The sequence below is a fragment of the Sinohyriopsis cumingii genome, chromosome 5, assembly GCF_028554795.1.
Source record: "Sinohyriopsis cumingii isolate HCF-2022 chromosome 5, ASM2855479v2, whole genome shotgun sequence".
Taxonomy (NCBI): domain Eukaryota; kingdom Metazoa; phylum Mollusca; class Bivalvia; order Unionida; family Unionidae; genus Sinohyriopsis; species Sinohyriopsis cumingii.
Genome location: NC_142965.1, coordinates 76270684 through 76288893, shown reverse-complemented (window position 1 = coordinate 76288893; position 18210 = coordinate 76270684). Strand labels below are relative to the sequence as shown.

Sequence of the window (18210 nt, the reverse complement as noted above, 5' to 3'; positions counted from 1 at the left end):
AAGAAATTGTGCGAAGGCCGCCCCAAGGATTGGGACCGGTATATTCCGGCCATGCTTTTTGCATACCGGGAAGTACCGCAAGCGAGTTTGGGGTTCTCTCCCTTTGAACTCTTGTACGGGAGAACCGTACGCGGCCCAATCGCCGTACTGAGACAGCTGTGGACAGACGACCACGCTGTAGAGGAAGTACGCACTACCTACCAGTACGTCGCGGACTTGCGCAACAAACTGGAAGAGGTTTGTTCTCTCGCGCAAGAAAATCTCAAACGAGCTAGGGCGCAACAGGCGAAAAATTACAATAAGCGCGCAAAACCACGTCAGTTTGAGGTAGGGGACAAAGTGTTGTTGTTGTTGCCCCAGGAACACAACAAGTTGCAAGTTTCCTGGAGGGGTCCATACGTCGTCACCAAGAAGGTCGGAGGTCAAACCTACCGGATACAGCTACCGACGAAAGAGAAATTGTACCATGCCAATTTGCTCAAGAGGTACCGGGAAAGGGAGACCGCCAGCGATTTTGTTGTCGCAGCGATAGTCACCGAGGATATCGAAGGCGATACGGAAGGTGCTAACACTGTCCCGAGCTGTCCATTAACGAGGGCCGAGACTCCGTCGGACGTGGAGTGTGACCCCATGTTAACTGAAGGGCAGCGGAACGAGATAGAGACCTTGCTGGCCGGATATTCCGACGTGCTAACAGAAAAACCCGGGAGGACGACGCTTGTCGAGTTCGGGTTAAAGATGGTGGACGACCGACCAGTTCAGCGTAAACCCTACCCCTTGCCCCACGCGAAACGACAAGTTGTAAGGGAAGAAATCGAGCAGATGATTGCTCTGGGAGTAATCGAACCTGCCGACTCTCCGTACAGCTCACCAGTAGTCTTAGTGCAGAAGAAGGACGGCACCCATCGGTTCTGCGTCGACTACCGGAAGCTGAATCAGGTGACAGAATTTCAAGTTGAAATGCTACCTGACCCCGAACATATCTTCGCTTCGGTCTCGAAAGCGAAATATTTTTCCAAACTGGATTTGTCCAAGGGGTATTGGCAAATTCCGGTAAGGAAAGAAGACCGACCGAAGCTTGCTTTTGCTACTCCCGACGGGACATACCAATGGTTGGTGATGCCGTTCGGGGTACAAAACGCGCCCAGCGTCTTTACCAGAATGATGCGGAAGTTGTTGGAGCCCTTGCGCGATAGGGGTGTCCACAACTTCATGGATGACCTCTTGTTAGCTACAGAGACATGGGGTGAACACCTCGCTCTGTTAGCTGACGTTTTGGAGCGGCTACGTCAGGAGGGCTTGACAGCCCGCCCTTCCAAATGTCACCTTGGTTTCATGACATTAGACTATTTAGGACATACCCTGAGCCAAGGCACGCTGTCTCCAGAGAAGTCGAAGGTGGAGCAGTTGAGAAACGCCGCACGCCCCACCACGAAAACGGAAGTGAGGTCATTCCTGGGACTGGCCGGATATTACCGGAGGTATGTCGCTAATTTCAGCGCGATTGCGGGCCCGTTGTCTGACCTAACCAAGAAACGGACCCCGAGTAAGTTCGTTTGGACAGATGCGTGTGAGCACGCATTCCAAACGCTAAAGGATAGACTTACATCCGACGCAGTTGTTCGTCTACCGGACTTGGATAAAGAATTCGTTCTGCGCACCGATGCATGCGACACGGGACTGGGAGCAGTACTGCTCCAGGAGCATGACAAGACGCTTTTTCCTGTCGCATACGGCAGCCGGAAGTTGTCTGCTGCCGAGAAGAATTACTCAGTATCGGAGAGGGAATGTCTCGGAATCGTGTTCGGCATATCACGGTTCGAGCGATACCTATATGGACGTAAGTTCATATTGGAGACCGACCACCAACCACTCGCCTATCTGGCGCAGGCAAAGTTGTCCAATGGTCGATTGATGCGATGGTCGCTGTTTTTACAGCAGTACCAGATGCAGATCAGATACGTGAAAGGATCTGAAAACGTAGGCGCAGATTTCATGAGTAGAAGCGCCGAAATGATATAGATCATTTGTTATATTTTCGTGTTCATACTCAGTTTAGCATTTAGTTCATTTTGCTGATTTTGTTCTTTATATCGTGTAACACTTTTGCTTTTTTAGTTTGAGTGAATAAAATCCTGATTTTATTCTCAAGCGTGGGGGGATGTGATGTTTTACCCCAACCCCTTGTATTATACATGTATTTATAAGTCTGTAAGTGGAGCCAGGTAAGCTTTGTTTTTCCAAGTGCCTAAGTTGGCTAATCCTCTTACGTAACCCAGTCTTTGTTTGAGCTCTTGAGTGGAAATCTGGCGGGAATCTTTGTACATGGGAACACGTGACGTAGACAACTTCAAAGAGCCGGGAGCCGACAATGGTAGGCTGGACAGTACATGGGGACACACAGACTGACATTTTTATGATTGACAGTTCGATCAAATGACCAGAGTCCGTCGCCATCCAATCGGGATGCGTTGTAGGTGGGACTTGATTCGAGAAGCTGGAATAAGACTTGTACAAGCCTGAAATTCGTCAGTTGGTGTTTAAGAGTCGCAGTGACACACACTCCGTTAGCCATTCGTAAAAATTGGCGGAATTTAGGAAATTCATGAAATAGCTTCGATCAGGTAAGTTTGATGTTACGTTGATTCTGCTTGATACGACTGCTGTTAATTGAAGAGAATTTGTCGTATGTATACATTTTACTTGTATTGAAGTATGAATAGTTAATTATGACCTTAATATTTTGCATTTTTTTCATGACTTTAGCTAGTACTTTTGTTTACGATTGATTACGATGTTGATTCGTTGCATCATTATTCATAATGTTACTATGTACACCTTATTTTGTGAGGCGAAAATGTTCTCTTCTTTCGCTAGTAATATGTGTGCATATTATTTCGTGGATTATTACGTTTACGCCCTTTTGAAAGGACGATTTGTATTTGTGAAGAATTGTATTGCTCGCTAGCCGCTATAAGAATTAATATTTCTTTGCGTAGTTATATTTTGGTAGACAAGAAATTTGTTTACGTAATGATAGATTTTGCCATTGAGTAACGGATTGCCGTTTATCACCATTTGAATGTGAATATTGTGGATTTGGTACGCTTGTGTAGGAAATATATAAATATATATAAATATATAGATAGTCATATTACTAATCGTAGTAATATTTTAGTACAATCATATTTGAAATATTTTGTATGTATATACTGATAGGGCTCAGTATGTAGATATTTGAATCCTTTGTGTGATTGTGTTATGGCGCCATTTTTGTAAGCGGCGGAAGTGTATGGGAATTTCGATGTGTGCGCATGCGCGACCCAAATGTCCCGCCTTAAACTGATGGTTCAGTTCAGTGACGTAGTGTGAGGGAAGATTTTTATAACCCTATGCTAATGCATTATACCTTTCAACAGGAAGCTTTCGGGGGACGAAAGAATCTCAGAGAATTTCGGGGGACGAGAGAAGTTCAGAGAATTTCGGGTGACGGTGAGAGATACCGAGTGAATTTCGGGTGACCTCAAGGGATACCGTCAAGGGTTCCGGATACTAGAAGAGGAACCGGAAGTCAAGATAACGGCAAGGAACAAGGATAATAGAAGAGGAAGCGGAAGTGGAGATCACGAAAGGAGAGAAAGACAAGGGAACGAAGAGATTTAGATGAGTAGCACTCAAGAAGGGAAAAATCTCCTCACACTGCGAACTCAAATGATGATCAAAGGGATCATTGGGTGAAAGAGAGACATTGATTACTTTAAATTCTTTTAAATTTCATTTATTAAATTGTTATTGTTTAAATTTCATCTTTGTATTTCTTTTAATTTAACTGTCGGCATTGCTGACTGGGGCTCGTAGCCATAAATATATTTAGTCAATAAATAATATAGTGTCCAGAATTAACCTTCTGAATAAGGACCAGGGGAACTTCTCATAATTCGTTAAAGTCTATAAGAAGAACCCCACCCCTAGACAACCCCTACACCCCCACACCCGCCATGTGCCATAAACAAATCAACACATAATTTCCACTAACCGTAACAATTGCCCTTCTGAAAATTTCCCAAAGAATATGAATATTCCCTTTTATTCTTCGGTTTTATTACAACTTTTATGAGGTTAAATGTTCCTTTGTTATGAAACATTGCTTATTGGACGCCATTTTAAAAAAATAAAAAAATAGCTTGATCATGCAGATGTTTTGCATCATAAAATATGCACAGTTTAAAGCATCTAAGGATCTCCTGTAAAGTTGATATAGTTCCCTGACCAACTCCACTGAATCTAATGTGAAACCTGGATTTAAATCAAATACAAACAAGCTATTATCTGGATTTTACTGCAAACAATCACATTTCTGCTTGTCCATATTTTAAGGGTCACTTCCATAAGACTTATTGCAAAGTCTTAAGGGTTGGCAGGTCTGACATTAGCTATAACGTGCACTTGGAATTCAATCTCATGACAATATTTGCATGAATATGAGGAAGGCTTCTTTTAAGTTTCTAAATATTTGAAAGACCTTTTTTGTGAATCATTTTCATGCAGACTGAAGCACTGTTCTTTAGTTTAGTCAAATGTACATTATGGCACAAGCATCAAGATTAAATTTCAGACAATAATTTTAATTTAGATATGATTAATCTATGCAAAATAAAAGAAACTTTTATTGTTGAAAACATACTGAATACATCTCCATCATTTCTGATGCAGTGAACTCTTTCGTTTGGTTCAGAGGTCTGAACTTTATCTGTGCTGGTGGCTTGGCATCATAGATGAATGGTCCTTGAAGAGTATCAAGGTCATGTGTTCCAATGGCAACTAAAGTCCTCCTTCTAAAATACAGATGAAAAGCAGTAAATAATTAGAATAGACAATACCAACATATTCTACTCAAAACATGTAATTAAGTGCTTAACCTAAGCAGTTATAATTTGTGGAAAAATGTATAAGTGAGATAGTGTAATGAGTAGCTTATTTGTTTCAGGTCAAGAGGATGGAATCAAACCTGTAACATTCTGGTCAACAGAGTATTGCCGTACCCACTGAGCTACAACAGCTCCAAGATTTCAAAGAGTGAAATCGGAAAAGGGGGCAATATATAAAATACTACATACAAAATATAACAATAATAACAAATTTCCAATTTTCCATGCATCAAAAGTATTTTGTTTTATCTTGTTGGTTTACCATAGTGGAAGCTCAACATCACGGTCACATTAATAAATAAAATACTGCTGATGACTGGAAAATTGTTCATGCACGTACCATTATTATCTGCAATGTCAGCAAATAAATATATTTCCTCATCACAGAGATTTTTGCAGTAATTGGCAAAATTATTAATCCAAACAGCCAACGTTAAATTGATTTACATAATACTAAAGGTTCCAATGGAAAAAAATTAGAAACAAACTCTTATCATTGTTAATAATAACCCATAAATAGCACTTCAAATACTTTTCAAATTTTAACAGCCAAAGACCAATCTAGGAATCTGGCCACTTTAAATGTTAGGTTGCCAGGCCCTAATACAGCTCTCCCCCATTATAACACAGTAGTCATGATCGATAACTGCCAAACAAATTATGTACCGAACAGCAATATAGTGAAAATGATATAAAAAAAATTGAGTGTACTTGAGTGTTAGGCAGTGTAAACAAAGCGCCTTTCAAATGTATAGTGATAGTTTGTTTATTACAAACAATGATATAAATAAACATCTCATTTTAATCAATATGCTTGAAGGTGTCATTTTCTATCTACAACTGCATCAAGTTTGAAGTGATTAAAGTAGTTTAATCATTTGCATTAAAATGATTAAATTTAGGTTGCTCATCAGACCAAAGCAGCCTGATGTTAAAAGCTTCATTCTTTTTTAATTTAGCTCTCAGTCACATATTTACCACTCCTACCCTCATTCTGCAATTAAATAAATGAACATCTTTCTATAACAAGTCCACAGAGTTATGTCAAGTCATTTTTTAATCAATAAAATATACTTTTTTCAGTTCACAATATCAGTTACATATGATTATTAGTGTCCAAGTGATGTCTCATTATGTGCAACATGCTGAATTATGAAATAACGGAAAACAAAGACAAACTTAAACACATGTAGGTAATCCACTTAAAATCAAATTATGACCATAACAGACACATTTGTTCACAAAAAAGTGCTTGTCGAGATAGAATCAACACTATTCACTCACATGATGTGCATTACCTAGTGCAAGTAGTACATGATTTTATGATGGAGACCAAATCTTTTTCTTTTTAGCAAAGTCTACGATATTTCTCAGATGCATAATTTACAAGGGCTCAATGTCCTTGATCTCTAGCTACATCAGTCATTTCTCAAATGCAAATATTGCTTTGGAATCAGCATGGGATTCTTCTGGTGGGTCTTCCTGATCACTCCTACAACTTTTTGATAAAGATCTAAATTTTTTTGTTTGGTACCTAGAAAAAACTAGATTACATCATCATCATTCTTATATTCAACAGTGAGGCAGTCCTCATCAGTTTTTATCCAGTTCTGAATAAAATCAAATGAGTTAAAATGTCCCATGCTCCTGCACAATGGCCTCTTCAACATCCTCCTCCATCAATCCCTTAAAATCAAAATCCTATTCATAAGATAAGCTTTCATTTCCCTGAACGTCTTCATTACAAGATTAACATACTAAAATCACTTTTAAATTTAATTTCACTTCAAGTGGCACTTAATTGTTTAAATAAGCCTTATTTCACTGCAGATACATTATGCAAATGAACATCTCTTCTGGGCTGCACTGCGCCAGATTACAGAAAAGGTCTGCAGGTTCCAAAGACATGTCGCTGTTAATCCTTTATGTGATCTATTGCGGTCCAGGTCTCAATCAACATTAGTGTCAAAGGTAAATTTGGCAGTCATGTACTTTAGCCCCATACAATAGCTGATATGGACCAATGCCACTTATGGCTTACTAGAGACATGGGTAATTTTGCGTGTTCAATAGCCTGTTAGGAATACAATATCTTACCTTGCCTGAACACAACAGTGGTTAATTAGAAATAAACTGAGACTGCAAAAATACAGTAGCTTTTATGTAAAGACTTCAGCTGAGAGATGTCTAAAATTATTTTTAATTTTTTTCCCATTAAATTAGAACTTTTATAATTTTTATTGTGGGGTTCATAGTGCTAGTGCATTATATCCAGAATCACATTATATTGACGTGTGCTATAAAAGGGGGGAACTGTAATTATGTTGCCATACAAACTGAAAATAAATGTTTTGTATATGTATGTTGTAGTGTTTTATGGTACCACAGCATAACAGTGACTTATTGTACTAGTTAAAGGTAAAGTTCCAAAAAATTTAAAAATAGAGAGTGCAACAATTTTGGAGGATAAACCCTTCCAAATAAATGTAAACATGAATTACAATGCAAAATAAAAACATAATGATGTTAAAGTTATGTGAAATGTACATAATTTAAAATATAAAGTAACAATTATAAAATTCTTAAAACATGATCTAAATTTGTTACATAAACCATATTCCCTCACAAAATCCAAGATTCTGTCAAATGGAACAGCATTAAACAGTTTCTTGACGCAGTTCACGTCAAAATATTTTTATACCACAAAGTCCAAATTGACATTTGACTAGAATGTGTTCGACTGTCAGTGAAATCCGTCATGATACACGCTCTGGCCAAAGCCAATCATTCAGAACATATGCACGAGTCATGTATGCTTGATACGCAATCAACATAATACCACCTCATCTCCAGAATTTGTTTGATATAAGGGATGTAACTCTCCAATAGTTTGTGCCAATTTCATTCCACAAATTTTACCAAGTCTGATGAGCATGCTGATTTATACAATATCAGAAACTCGTATATGAACTCTTTCATTCAAAAATGATTGAGTGCAGCTTTGACTGACTTTATCTGCCCTTTCGTTATCCTTTTATGACAGTGTGACATGGAAGCCAACAGTAAGGAATATTCTTCCCAGACTGTATAAGGATATCCTGCTTCCGTAATACCTGGGATATTAACTGGTTGTCAGATTTAAGATTCTGTAATACCTGGGATATTAATCGGTTGTCAGATTTAAGATTCTGTAATACCTGGGATATTAATTGATTGTCAAATTTAAGATTCTGTAAAACCTGGGATATTAATTGATTGTCAGATTTAAGATTCTGTAATACCTGGGATATTAATTGGTTGTCAGATTTAAGATTCTGCAAAGCTTTTAAAGTAGAAAGTGAATCTAAAAAGATGACAAAACCCATTTTTTTTAAGGTTTCAATGTAGTTCAATGCTCAGGGTATAGCTGTAACTTGCTACTGTTAATTACATTTGTTATGCAAAAGGAAAAACCACTAATTAATGTTAGTTGCTTTAATTATGTTACTTACAAGATATTATTTATAACAGTGTGCAATTTGTGAACTGAAATGAGTTGACATTCAAAAGACATAATTAATATGATGTGATGTGATGTGATGTGATTTTGATTTTTAACGTAGCTTTAACAATTTTTCAGTCATATCGCTACGATGTCTGCAATGTGGCAGTTTATAGTGATGTCTAGCACTGGGGCATCATGCCGCAGACATGTAGCATGATGTCCCACCCAGTCACATTATCCTGACACCGGGCCGACCAGTCCTAACACTAACCTCTTAATGCTGAGCGCCAAGCGAGGCAGCTGTTAGTACCGGTTTTTTTTGTAAGTCTTTGGTATGACTCGGCCGGGGATCGAACCCACGACCACCCGCATCCGAGGCGGATGCTCTAAGTTCTCAGAATGCTATCAAAGTAGTGACAGTAGATTTACACTTTGCACATTTCAATATAAAGAATGGCATATAGCAATTTATAACAATTACATTGAAATCAAATTAAATGAAAGAACCAAAACACAAATTTCACTTGAAAATCTTATTTAACTGGTATTTCTTTTATTACTGTCACAAGTAGGCCTAATAATTCTTAAGGTTACCAAATGGCAACCAGCTGACACTTATCACTTGTAAAAGCCAACTTTTTGGTTTTGCATTTTACAAGTAGCTGGTTGTTAATGTAGACAAGACAAGATGCATTATTTATGCGATATAAAGAAGAGTTGCATATAATGCATATATAAGACTAGTGAAAATAAAAAAACTTTAATAAAGAGTCTGAACACTGACACTAAGGCAACCACCACCACTGCTGCCTGAAAGGTGAGATCTACAGTACTGTACATACTTGCTTACAAATTTAGTCCAACTGCAGAGACACAGATCTGACATCGCATAAAGAACTAACAGATCGGGGTCTAAGCAGTATGTTAGTAGTAATGAGTTGTAAATGTTAGAAAAAAGACCATAGACATTAAGTGCTGGCAGATAATGGTCTATATTGTTTGATAATGCCCATATGTATATACAACACTTCATCATAAAATGGGAATTAGGTACCTGCAGATGTTGTGATGAAGTTTATCTTGCAGATCAATGAAGCTTTCATAACTGTCCTGAAAAAATGAGGTATATGGAGAATATATTTATTATTTTATTCCTGCTTGATTTCAATACAAAAAGAGGGATACAATTTAGTTATCAAGGTAAAAGCATTTTCAGTAGTGGGGATTAGTACTCTCCCTGCATAACATTTTGCAGCATTGTTTGTAGAAGCTTATGTTTCAACACAAACCCACATTGCATCACAAATGCTATGTAATGGAGCAGCAATGTTGTTTTACTCACACCAACAGTTCTCAATGGAGGGGTACAAGCGGATATCAGTCACTTAGAGGGTAGAGAGCTGTGTTGAAGGGAGGAGGTGTCATAGAAGGAAGCAGGTTGCCAACCAACCCAATTAGAGTTAAGGTGTGTTTGTACAATCCCATTACTAGCAATGAGAGAAGTTGTAGCAACAACATTAGAAAGGAGGGCAGCAAGTGATCACCAACAACACACCCAATTAGAGACAAGTAGTGTCAATGCTACACCATCAGTAGTCATGTCGTGACAAGGAACAAACACATGCACGTGGATACCTTGGGTACAGACAGAACTGTGTGAACAAAAATGCTTTGGCATGGTGCATGTTCAGCAACAGAATATGATAAGAATACTGGTATACTTGAAATATGTGGCAGGCACCATCATTACTCAACATACGCAAAAGCTGTGGAGGGAGACATCAGGCAGAAAAGCCTGACAACAATTTAGAATGGTCCTTGGTGAGAAGCAAAGTGCATCCTTCTGATGCTGGAGCAAGACATATCCTCACCAAACCAAGTGAATGATCATAATGTCAGATTTAGAGATTGCTAGGCACCACAGCATAGCGGGAAGACCTCAGTCAGCATCAACCCACAGCAATAATCCATTCTAAAAAGGTTGTGTATCACAGACATTATCACTGATACTATAAAGATTTATGCTAGGGATCAAAATGCCAAGGCAATGAGCAAATGAATGCCCTACTTAGAGGTAGATCACCAAGAGTGAATACAATGAGGTGCTGGAAGCAGTACTGGCCACCCAAGCAAGGAAGACAACCCCAGCTACGGGGTGAAAAATGCCAGTCACAAGGCAGCAAAAGTCCATACTGGATTATAGGCAGCAAAAGCTACAGCCATGGTCCAAATCTACCAGATTCTGTATCATGCGGGAAGTTGCTAGAATGATTAGAGGGGTAATACCACCACCAATCTCTATCTCACCAATAAAAGCAACCAGAATACAATCCTTGCAGTGACCTCTTGTACAAAAAGAAGTAGTGGTACTTTAAGCCAATGATCTCAAGGCAGCGGTCATCTCAGTCACAGCAAATGACAAAGTGTGTGTGTGTGTGTGTGTGTGTGTGTGTGTGTGTAATTTGGATTTTTAACATAGCTTTTCAAAAAAATTAAGTCATATCACTACCTTGTCTGCAGCGTGGCAGTTTATAGTGATGTCTAGCACTGGAGCATTCCACTGACATATAGCATGATGTATACTCACATTACCCTGACACCAAGCCCACCAGTCCTAACACTAACCTCTTAATGCTGAGTGTCTAGTTTGTTCCAGGGCTAATGTACCTATATGATGTCCCACCCAGTCACAAATCCTGAAACCAGTCCTAACACTAACCTCTTAATGCTGAGTTCCTACTTTATTCCAGGGCTAATGTGCCTATCAGATTTAATTCAACAATCATGCATGGCAAGCACTATGATGCATCAACAGGTGTGGCTTGCATCATGAAAGCACTTACAGGGTGAATGGGTAATAATAGCTGCATACCATGCAGAATAAATTTCCATTTGTGTGATTTTAAACTAATTTGCAGTTCTCATGCATCAATGATCACCAAGTGCATGAATTTATATTTAAAAAATGTTAAATTCATGCAATCACACATTTCTGAAGAGTAGCTGCCCATCAAATAGCATAGCGTGGAGAAAAACATGGAAGGTCAAGGCTGTATATAACCATTACTCAACCTGCTAAAGAAGAAGAAATAAGTCATTCACAACAGGATTTGCAGCTCTACACTAGCATTGGGAAAAGTGTCTAAAACATACAGTCAATCTTGTCTGACCTGCGGGTTATGAGGAGAAGCTGTGATTTCTTCAGAGCTGACCCAGCCTTCCAATCACATAAGATGGTAACCTTGTGGCAGTCCAATGTCTAGACTTAAATATCAATAGCTTCAGCAGCTCCAGCTACATGGGCCAGGCTGTATTAGACCTTTAAAAAAATCTGATACATAACTTTAATTACAACTATATGCAGATGAATTTTTGTGCCAAGGCCAAGCTACTATACACTGATACTCACAGTCTGAAGGTGGAAAAGGACATCTATCAAAACATGACTAAGGATGCCCACCTGTATGATAAGAGTCAATTTCTGAAAGACCATCCACTCCAAAGCAATGCCAATAAAATGACCATAGGAAAATATAAGGATGAATATAACCGAGCCCCACTGATGACTTTGTTGGCCTCACCACCAAGATGTATTCCTTTCTAGTAAATAGCTTGACACATATGAATCTATTCACAATGAACATGAAAAATGAGCTTGAAGTATAGCCTGCCAGTATCTCTTAAGTCCCACCACCACAAATATAGAGATGAACCCAGCTAGGAGATGATGCACCATTGTAGGTGAGATTTTGGGTATGCATCGTACCAGGCATTAGTAGGACTACCATGTTTTAACACAGGACAGGATTGTCCTGTATGTCAACACTACAAATATTCCAGAGACTAAGTATCACGCAGGGACCAAATCTCCTGAATCTGCTCATTTGACAGGAAATGTGAGGATATAGTGTATAGCTTAGAATGAGAGACCTCCACTTTGACTCAATAAGCTTTTATGCAGGTGACAAATACCCTTGGGAGGTAGTTGGGTATCTTCAAATACAAACTCCAGCTCTTACTGCACAGACCTATGGTGAGGCAGTTGATCGCCCACCATACCAGGGAACTTATTGAGGTGGTATATGAAGGGGTGAGCCAGGCATTTCTCTGTACTTATCCAGTGACCATATCCCTTACTGGCATGGAAGGTAGTACCCTCCAGCATGTAAGTTTGGATCAAGTACAACACCAACAACACCAATAAGGGACTGCCTTAGAACAGGTGCCTTAGGTGCAGCAAGGATGACACTGACCTTGAGATCCTTAACAAAGAAAAACTGTCACCTTACAACAAAGATCCCATTCTCCTTTACTCTCCATTTGAGGACTGTTTGGCAGGAACATAAAAAACATTCTGCTCTGTGACTTAGCATTTATAATGCAAGGTTTTGTCAAACACCCATTGAGTTTGGGGAGTCCAAAGTGGGTTCTTCCATCTATGCTGCAAGAAGTGATGCAGAGTGTGGCCAAATCACCCATTACAACTACATTTCATTTGCTGAAAAGTTTTTTATTTTTTATATTAAACAAAACCTGAGAATTTGCCATTAAAAATTTACAAAAGTATCTTAGGATCTGTCACCCAGTTATGAATGGACAAATTATTCTGATGAACAATAGAAAGAAACTAAACTTAAAACTGTTCACTTTAACTGGCTTAGATTTATGTGCCATTAACTTCAAAATAACAGACAGATTGACCACCTATGAGAGAGTAGCTTTGCAAAATGTAAAACTGCTCTTTTGAACTTAAAATCTGCATTAACAAAATTGGTGACCCTCAATGTAACAATGGAGATCATAATACCGCTGTGAAGGTGATGTCTCTTAGTACAGCTGCAACAGCAAAAGGTCTGACTTGCTGGGTCTGGAAAACAAAGTAATAACACCAATGAATATGAGGTAATCACTTATATGTCTCCACCACCACCTGACCCCACTCTACATTTTAAAACTGTTATGAAGTTATTAAAATATACAACTTTATTCCAACCATGGAAACAATAAGCATGTACATAAAAAATAAATTTCATAAACTTAAATGTGCTGTAAAAACTGAAATAGTATTTATTCCAGCCCCCAACCACACTGATTGTAACCATCATGATCCCATTCTTTGTCAACTAAGGACTGATTAAAACTCAAAGTCCATTCTCTACATCTCCTACCTAATCCAGAGATCCTTAAATTCTGATGGCTCTTACCAAACATAAATTTCACAAACATGAATGTGGCGGCCATATATTTTTGAAATCAAATACATAAACATTCAAAGGAGATACAACAATTTGTCACACAATGAATTATTAAACATACCGAAAAAATGTGCCATTTTCAGTTTCAGATTTACTGGTGCTTTGTGTTAGCATTATTTTACCATAATTAAATGGTTTCCTCTCAAACTGATATTTATATTTTAAAAAGAGTTCTTCTGAAAAAAATGTGTTATAGAGTTCCAACAAACAATAGAATTTTATTCTAATATACTTTTAAAAATTAATTATTAACTGACAAGCTGACTTAATACTTCAAATATACCTATACAAAAATTTAACCAACATCAAATTAACATTTGTACAATGAAATTTGACTTGATAGATAAACAAATTATTCTTCGAGGATGAAAATAAAAGTTGTTGTTACTATTCTCAATTTTATTGAAAGGCATCAACTGTTGATGCACACAGCATTACAAATGGTATGTCTATAATGCATATCATAGGGCAGTAATTCAATCATAGGGGTTTTATTAAATCCAAAGAGTTAACCTTTCACACCATTTTGCCAATGCTTTGTGGCTAGAGCATTTAAATAACTGGGAAAACATAATAACCAAAAACCTTAGCCATCATTAGCTTTATTGACTGTCTGAAGAAAAGAAGAAAAAAAAAACAATCTGCAAACTAGACTTAGTCACCTTTAAATTCAGCTTAATCAGCAACCTGTTGTTTAATTGATAAAAAAAATCAAAGACAAGTTGAAATAATGACATTTGAGAACTACAGTGTGACCCCCCTACAACATGGTAGTTTGAAGCCATAGAACCTGACCGTATTATAGACCGAACCGTGTTATAAGCAACCAGGTCAGTTAGCTGAAGAAAATGATGTATGTACCCCAAAAATTGGAAAGAGGGATTTAGCAGGAAATAAAAGCTGGTGGAATACACATGCACAGTTACCATCTTAAACTGATGCATATTAAATAAGATATATACCTGTGGTGAAAACAGAGAAGGCATATAACAGTTTACTTTATTTAGAGAACAACAAATTGGTACATATACATGAATATGGTTTATATATACATGTGTGATATATACCATGAATAGAGTATCAGCACAGTGTACTAACCTGCAAATCTTATCATATACAACGAATCCACAATACAAGTGATTCCCTCAAAAATAATGACACACAGATCTCAAATATACAATATTTTCATCACAGGTCATACTGGTCTCAATTCAGTGGAAAAACATAACACAATTACATAACAAGTGATGAAGCACATTTACTTTTCAGTACGTCCCAAGGCAATAAAAGTTAGTTTGCATTTTAAGCAGTCGTTAGTACCATTCGTAAACATAAACTTTTTTCTGCAAAAAGGAAACTTTCACGATACAGTTAAAGTGTTCCAGTCATGTTGGAAAATGCAAAAATCAATCACATTATATAACTGTAATTTAAGTTCGGTACTGACTTCCTTTGAAGAAAAGTTCTTTGTTGTTATTTAAGATTGTAGTTGGCTTTCTTTGATGAAGGGTGCATGCGTTATTGAAGTCACCACTAAAAGCCAGCTTTGGAGAACCAAACAAATGCCCATTTCTTATTGTGGTGGCAAACAACTGTCCTGCATGACTGAGACTGATTTTTTTTCTATCTGCTGAGCACATTTTCATAACAATCGGTGCTTCAAAGATAATCCGTTTCCTTAGAAATTTCAGCAAACTATTTTATCTGGGTACATTTTTAAAAAGGAATTAGCCGTTGTTTGGACTAGCCTAGTTACTTTTCCTCCCTGCCTATTGAAAAAAATCAATAAGCAATAAGTAAGATGTTGGTGGGGGGGTTTAAATTATTTGTTTTATTACATTTGTGAGTCAGAAATTGAACAAAGGGTCAACAGATGATAGAGATGCAGGTGTTCTGTTCTTATGACAGGGATTAATACAGAAAATGAGTGTTCTGAAGAATTTATTTCTCAGTGAAAAGAAGAGGAATTTTACTTACCATCCAAATAAAAATGTCAGTCTTTGTAAATATATTAATTACTAGCAAGAGGCCAAAAATCCGATGAAAGATAGTTTACGAGATAATGCCTCGTCTGGTTGATCTTTGTTGCCAGAAAATTCAACAACAATAATAGCAGAAAGCTCACATTAGTAATCATGCTATAGATGTCAGGATAAGCAGATTATGATATAACAATGCACTATTTAGATGGTTTGTCAATATGGACAAAGAATTTGTTTACGTAACAATATATACATTTCAGCGCATTTTATATCCAGTTTGCAGCTTCCTTTCATGCAGCCTCTTAATTTCTCCACTCCAAACCAATGGTTGTATATACAAGTTTAAACAGCCAACAATGTCGCCAAAAAAAATATTGACAGATGCTATATTTTGCTGCCAATAAGGACAACAACAAAAATCCAAGTTTGCAATAATGGCGAAGTCCTTCGCAATCCCAGAATCAATTTTTATACGTTATTTTTCATACTTTTAAGAGAAAAAACTACTTTTCTGCACACGAGAAAAATATATATAAAATTTCAGGAGCCATGTCACAATCATCTTCTAATATTTGAAAGGGATCTCTTCCACAAAATGATAAACTTTTTATGTTTTCTCATACTTTTAAAAAAGATTTTTTTGTGTATAAGAAAAATACATGTAACTATATGAATATTCGAAAGCCACACCATGACTGTGTTATATCCGAATTAGTGTCATAACGGAGCATGCTACAGCAGGGTCACACGGTACTATGGCAGATATCTGGTTGCCTAGAATAGATGCAAGTTAAAACCCGTGATCTACTGGAAACATATGGCAAGTTCAGGAATTTTGGGATTTTTGCTTTAATTATATGCGCAAGTCTGAAGTCTATATTTTAAAGTATGTATAAGGTGTTAACAAATTTTTTAGAGTGCTTCTTTATGGGGGCAGCTTTTACATCAGGGCTGCCTTAAACGGACAAAGTGGAATTGCAAACAGCCAAAATAAACACTGCGGATGATAACATTATGTTGATAACCTTTAGGTAGCATAAACAGACCAAAGCCCACTTTTAATACATAATTTTGAGTGAAATAAAAATTTATTTTCTAGTTTATATTTCATATATTTTAAAAATACAGCTATGATTTTAATCTGTAATTACGCAACAATTTTCTATCATAACATACACCCTTTCACTATATTTATTCTAACATGAGTTTTATTGGAAGCCCCCCCCCCCAAAAATAAAACAAAAAAAAAACAAGCATTCTATGACAAACAGTAAAAAATTTTTTAAAAAATTCTTCCAGGCACAGACAAATTTTTTTCCACCAAAGATATCTCATTCAAGATAATTTGCTTCTCAAAAGTTATACCCTTTACAATATCAAAATGTAGCATGTTGTATTACCACATTCAGCTTAATGGTATGGTCAAATTTAGTCTTAATGCAATGATCACCTATCAGACCTAATGTTTAGAGTTAAGTACCTTGCCCAAGGACACATCATGGTAATTAGAGTTAAGTACCTTGCCCAAGGACACACCATCGTAATTAGAAGTACCTTGCCCAAGGACACACCATGGTAGCTGACCTCGGCTGGTACAATGATTCTAACTCACACCCTTTCAATCACTCATATATAGATACATTGTAACAAACAAAAATTTCATTGCTTAAAGATTTTGTAATATTTGCAAGATTTTTTTTAGTGTATATATTTTAATTTGTGTCACAGAATTGCATAAATCTTTTTATTCATTAAATACATGTACTCAGGTTTCATTTTTTGAATACAATGATTCCAGAGGGTAATTTATGTATACTGAACAAATATTTCGAAATAATGAGTTCAGTTCATCCTATGCCGCATGTGCAAAGTGCTTTTGATGGGAAGAACCAAATACTTGCAGCACACAGATGATGTGTTGTGGCATCGTCTGTGTATAAAAACCTCACCATAGGTCAAAATATTTACATTACGGAAAGTCTTGTCAGTGAGTGGTCTACCTTAAGGACTTGCACATCTTCAGCTGTAGAGGTATGTGAGTTATTAATTTCCTGTGTGTAAATTATAGCTATTGTACTACCATGTTTATTTTTTCTATATTCTCCATGTAGCTTTGGCTTATGTACTATCACGCAAATATGTTCTATTCTTGTTTGTGACTTAGCAAGAGATTTATATTAGCAATATATGAAGTTGCATTTTTAAGAAACATTAAGTACCATAGGGTTCTTGTCAGGCACAGTTATGTTCACTTCTGAACTTGTGCATTGTTTTGCAATTATTGTGCCGATAATGTAATCTGTGTAGCTTACCGTATATAACGTCATTACATTTTATTGTACATACCTGTGTCATGCACAGTACACGGTGTTAGATGTATTTTCAGCTGACCAGAGTGATTGGAGTCACAGTTGTATAGCTGACCAGAGTGAGAAGAGCTAACCACAGAAGTCAACCATAGCAGCTGTGAAGGTGAACCATAGCAGCTGTTGAACTGAGTAAACAGTGTTGCAGGTCGAGTAGCAGGTGATCAGGCGTTGCTGACTGAGATTGGTGGGTGC

General features: G+C 37.3%; 1 protein-coding gene across 1 annotated transcript in view; it reads right to left on the bottom strand.

Annotated features, from left to right (window-relative positions):
• The window catches only part of LOC149799488 (phenylalanine--tRNA ligase beta subunit-like), a 103290-nt gene that overhangs the window by 61216 nt on the left and 23864 nt on the right, over window positions 1-18210 (bottom strand). Inside the window, exons 6-8 of the mRNA XM_089958865.1 lie at window positions 13220-13279; window positions 9467-9522; window positions 4685-4835 (exon numbers count right to left, since the gene is read on the bottom strand). Coding sequence (XP_089814991.1) covers window positions 4685-4835; window positions 9467-9522; window positions 13220-13279 — 267 coding nt within the window. The remainder of the gene's footprint in view (window positions 1-4684; window positions 4836-9466; window positions 9523-13219; window positions 13280-18210) is intronic.